Below are 5,147 nucleotides of genomic sequence, written 5' to 3' on the forward strand. Positions count from 1 at the left end.
CGGAAGGTAGGAGATGGTTGAGGCTAAGGTTTGTTACGTCTTCTACATGACCGTGTGCCGGAGTGGGTGGGGGAGGATTGAGGGTGCTCATGTCAAAGTGTAGTTTCTTCGATAAGTGTTGCATGTGTTTTATGGAAACTTTTCGTCGCGTTTCTCACAGACGGCGTCAATGTTAACGTAGTGAATTATACTGATGTGATGCGCTGTATTCTTTACAGATGCAGTACACCGTACTCGTTGTCCCTTTCCTGTCACAAATGGCACAAGTCGTCAAAGTGGAGACTACGGTGGCGTGGTCTTCAACTCTCCGACGCTCAAGTTAGGCTGATGGTAATTTATGCAGAGTAGCAACAGAGGGTATAGTGTCCTTACCTTATAAGGTCAGGGGTTTGACCTTTTATTGTTGAGTCGAGGTAGATTATTTACTCTTCTTCCGATGTGGGACAAGGTCCAATTAAGGTGGCTCTCTGGAGTCTTTCTTCGGATGCGCATGAGGGCGCATCCGTAGTCAGTTTGGGCCGCCAGGCGGCCCATTGCATAGCTAGTGCGGCTGGCTCACTGTTAGTATTACTAGACTGGACTATTTGTTAGCCTTAGTGTGCTGATAGTTGTGCTGATTATGGCGGGCATAAGCGTATGCCAACAAGTGACAACAATCATGCACTTCCTGAGAGATTCAGACAAGACTTTTCAGGGCTTGACTGGAAACGAGTACACGCTATGCTCATATGCCGGCATGTGTGGGGTTCTTCATCACTATGCTTGCTGTATCGTGTTGTTTCTTATGTGTATGATAAGCACAAGAATTCAAGGTTGGTAGTTATTAAACTTGTGTGGAGGTTAAGTCGCTGACTGTGATCGATACTGATTCCATGCACTTCTTTTTCTACAGGAAAGGAAGTTCAGGAACTAAGGAAGAGGCTCACAAGGTGAGATTGGATTCGTATAAGTCTATACACTTGGTACAAGTCAGATCCCCTAGGGAACATTATATAATTTTGATCTAAGAGCATATAAAAGTGAATTGATCAACTGTCATATCACTGATTCACCAAGGCAATACTGGTTATTTGCCGGTGTCCATATAAGTAAATGTGATCAGTTGCCGGAACCTGCAAACAAGCGAGCCTCAGCCCCATAGCACACAATAAACTATAACGCAATTAAGCGTCTCCTGTAGGAATAGACTCATTGAGCCACCTTGATTCAATACTACATACCAACTTAAACATTTTGCTTGCGTATATGCTTTCTCTGCAGGGCCATGATACTGACCACATTGCAGCAGTTGGCTCATTTGGGGACACAATTCTGTTGGTCTTAGTCTTGTACTTTCTACTCTCCATTCCCCTTGTGACCTTATCTGGGAGTCTGGGACTACGCTCACATTGCTGATGACTCTCCAAGGACAAAATCCCCTTCTAGAACCAAGTCTCTTTGTTCTATATAGTAAGTTCGTTACATTCTGTGATTATCTATATAATCTAATACCATGATTCTAAGACAGCAGAAACCCTTGAATTCATAAATATCAACTGCAACGAAATCCCAAAAAAAAAAATATACAATTAATCAATGCACTGAAATTCGGAGATGCACTCCAACGTGTACTTGCGACCGAAAAAAAAAATTAATGTCACTGTTAACTTGAGCTTCTAAGGAATATCATTCCTGAAAGGTAATGATACTTGTCACAACTCTGAAATAACCTATAGTACAGCAGTCAAAAATGAAGCAACTGCAAAGAAATATATCTCAGAAAATCTAAGTCCAGTGCCTAAAGTTCTACATTGGAAGACCTCTCAAGGCAAAACGAGACAATAAACGGTCCTGCCGCATCTCCCAGAATACAACCTGCAGAAAAGAAGTGTGCACATCATAGAAGGGTCATACACAAAAGAAACATACAGAAAAGCAAGAGTAGTAGAGCACTTGGATAATGAGCTTACCAACCCACTGGCCAGTTGATGGACGGAAAAGAGTGGCACCGATACCTGCCCCAACTGAACAACAAATCAGTGAGCCACCACCCTTGAGAGTAGTTCGCCAAACCCTATTCCCAAGAAGTTTAAGCTTTTGTGCTGTATCAATTTCATCAACCTCTTCATTAGAGTTTATAGTTCCATAAAAAGTGCAGTAGACATCGATGCCAACTGAGACTATCCAAGTCGCTGCAATGGCTAGACAGTGTCCTGCTCAAACATGCATGCATAGGACAGTGAGATTGACACTCAAGCAACCAACGGCATTAATTTAATATTTCCTCAGAATACGTGAATTGAAACTTCACCTCTCATAGTCGTTTTGCTAACACTGAAGAAGAAAAGATAAGTTGGCATTCTTCTTCCAGCTTTCCTCATGGCAGACTTAGAGAGATCTGTGCATGTTGAATATCTGTCAGTTACATATGGAAAAATAAAAATTGAGAGTCAACTTATATCTGTATTTTTTTTAAAACAAATAACATCATCTCGATGATCTTTAATAGTTTATTGACTTACTTGAACTGATCTATGAAAATAAATTACCTTTTAGAAGTTTCCATGCCATTCTCTTTGACGCGTAATAAACAGTAATCTTTTCTAAAATCCGTCTAGTGGTTGTTGTAGTTAACTGCAATAAAAGACAAAACATAACTTATCAAACTTGTCACCAGTATTTACCAGCTGACTTTAAATATTTGATTGGCAACATATCCAACTGAGAATCCTATCAATGTGTGCCTTCGGAATTTTATCACAGGAAATTTATGGATCCAAACTCTATGCTAAAGCCAAATCCCAAATATGGTGGTTTCGATGCCAACTGGAACTTCGCCAGCTAATAACCACCGCTTTATTTGGAAAGAATTCAATCTAGTAGAGCCACTATTTGACTTTGGCCTGCCAATTGGAGATGTTTTAGTACTTTGCTTATCATTATAATTCAAGATGTTTTTATTTTGTAAAAGGCAATAATTAGTCTGCCAAAAGCTATAACAGAAGGGGGACAACATCAATGGTATTGGCCAATATAGAGTGGTAAATTTTCTGGATGCTAAGTCGACAACAAATGGGCATGCTCATCACTTATGTAAAGAACTAAAACTAAAAAAGATAATTGACCGGTGTTCAAATTGGTTCTACAATATAATATATATGCTGATTCAGTGTGCATCTTAAAAATTCCTCAAGAAACCAGCAGAGCTGTAAGCATCCACACAAAAAAAAAGTATTTGAATACCCAAGCACTTAAAGTTCTTTCAATGCGTAATTCTTAAAGATCCATAGATTTTAAATGTGTGTTGTGGCTACTAATCATCCAGAGTTCAGACATCAGAAAAGCAGTGCATATGATCACACTTCAAAATTCTTTTTTTAGTCATTTGCAAAGAGAAGTTCAAGTCAAATTTGAGGAGAACTATGCGTAGATGGAGATCAATCAGTTTTTACCCAGTAGAGACTGTTCAGAGATGCCAGGGAACTAATCAAACTAAATGAAAGATATCAAGTGATATGTGATTAGCCAAATGCAACATAGAGATGATAGTGACAGCATGAAAAACAACTTACCTCACGAGCAATTTGCCAAAGTGATTTTTTAAATGGAACAACAAATTTAGCACCGTGTTCTTCTTCGGTGTCCTCCAAGAAGTCCTCATCGTCCGATTCCAAGTTTGCACGAGGCTCCAGAAGAGGTAAGAAGTGAATTAAAAACGACCTCACAGTCGTCAAAAACAAAAGTTTCGGATGGAAAGCTGTGTAAAGAGGCTTTAACTCGATGGTGTAATCCTTGGTACCAAAATCCACAGCTTCATTCGGAAATAACTTGAAGGATGCACTTCGTAAACTAGAGATGTAATCGTCCGACAACGTTGCTCCAGCATCACAATAGGCAACTGATCCCCCAAAACCACTGTTTCACAGTATGCAAAAGTTAGCCACAGCCCAACATCATCCAACACCAATCTTCAGACTTCAAAAATTCCATACACAGACTTATGCAATTTCTGTAGATTATCATTATTTTTCTGTTCATTCGAAGTTTATGTAATGAGTTAAACAAAGAACATAAACAAGCCAAACAACAGGTACATGAAAAACAATATTCCAAAACAACCTTAGCATTGTATTATTACAAACTACATCAGAAACATTAGTCCTAAATAGTTTACTTCTTCAGCTTCAACCTAATAAAATCCAATAATCTATTGTACCCAACAAACAAATCAAACTATTGTAAACAAGCCTAGATTCTATAAAGTTCAAAACTCTACTACAATGGGCAATCGAAAAGATCATATCAAGCAGCTAATCTCAACACAGATAGTAAAAAAGCAAAAGAATTTTACCCAAACAAGGAGCTGTAAACATAAGGAGCTCCGGCAGCGACGGAGGCGGCGGCGGCGGCGGAAGCGGCAGCTTTAGCGGAGAAGTACCCAGAAGCGTGGAGGCACTGGGTTGTAAGACTTGGGTTTTTCTTGAGCAGATCCAAGACTATAGCTATTCCCGCCATTGGTACTAATCCAAACCCAACAAAAACCCTCTTGTCCTAATTTGCTGGAATATTCACGAGGCCAGGTGAAGTTTGAGACTTGATCATCTTTTAGATGGGATTTTTGTGACTCCCAAAAAGAAAAGATTAGATTTTTGTGAGAAGATGAAGAAGAAGAAGAAGAAGAAGGACCGTCCTTCCTGTGCTTTTAAGCCGATCAGTGTAATATGAGAACTCTTTTGCACAGATTTTCTATGTATATATTGACCTTTTCTTCAAGCAAAATTGATGAAGAATATACTACTTGAAGTAGGATTTTTGGATTCTCCTTGTATCCAAAAAAAAAAAAGGAGTAAGATTTTTGGAAGAGGCCCTCATTTGGCTTCCTAATCCTGGTTGTATATTATCATTTATTTATTTATTTTAATTCTCAATTTTTCCCATATATATGACAACTTAAACGGCTAAATAGAGAGTTACAATTCTAGTAATTATAAGATTGTGTTGTATGAGAATCATATCCTCTGCATTATTGGTGTATTTTGTCGTAATTAGTATAGTCTAGATAGTTAAGGAATGTTATCTTATTCATAATTCATTGGGATCTTTGATGTAATGTATATATATAAGGTCATAAGTCTATCAATAAAATTACAATTATTCTCTCGAGTTCA

General features: G+C 38.5%; 1 protein-coding gene across 1 annotated transcript; it reads right to left on the reverse strand.

The window, feature by feature from the left end:
- Nucleotides 1-1,521: 1,521 nt before the first annotated feature.
- On the reverse strand, nucleotides 1,522-4,689 carry LOC126788050 (uncharacterized). Its single transcript, XM_050514004.1, has 6 exons — nucleotides 4,331-4,689; nucleotides 3,552-3,894; nucleotides 2,529-2,613; nucleotides 2,291-2,377; nucleotides 1,950-2,192; nucleotides 1,522-1,854 (listed from the first exon to the last, which is right to left on the reverse strand). Exons 1-6 carry the CDS (start codon nucleotides 4,492-4,494, stop codon nucleotides 1,778-1,780), a joined length of 999 nt encoding a protein of 332 aa, XP_050369961.1. The 5' UTR covers nucleotides 4,495-4,689; the 3' UTR covers nucleotides 1,522-1,777.
- Nucleotides 4,690-5,147: the final 458 nt, after the last annotated feature.

Source organism: Argentina anserina, chromosome 3, assembly GCF_933775445.1.
Source record: "Argentina anserina chromosome 3, drPotAnse1.1, whole genome shotgun sequence".
Classification (NCBI taxonomy): Eukaryota; Viridiplantae; Streptophyta; class Magnoliopsida; order Rosales; family Rosaceae; genus Argentina; species Argentina anserina.

Excerpts from the sequence above, each read along its gene's own strand:
- LOC126788050 (XM_050514004.1), bottom strand. The coding sequence starts at position 4,494 with ATGGCGGGAATAGCTATAGTCTTGGATCTGCTCAAGAAAAACCCAAGT. Across the intron at positions 3,895-4,330 it reads GTTTACAGCTCCTTGTTTGG|TGGTTTTGGGGGATCAGTTG; the intron begins GTAAAATTCTTT and ends ACTGTGAAACAG. Across the intron at positions 2,193-2,290 it reads TAGCAAAACGACTATGAGAG|GACACTGTCTAGCCATTGCA; the intron begins GTGAAGTTTCAA and ends ATGTTTGAGCAG.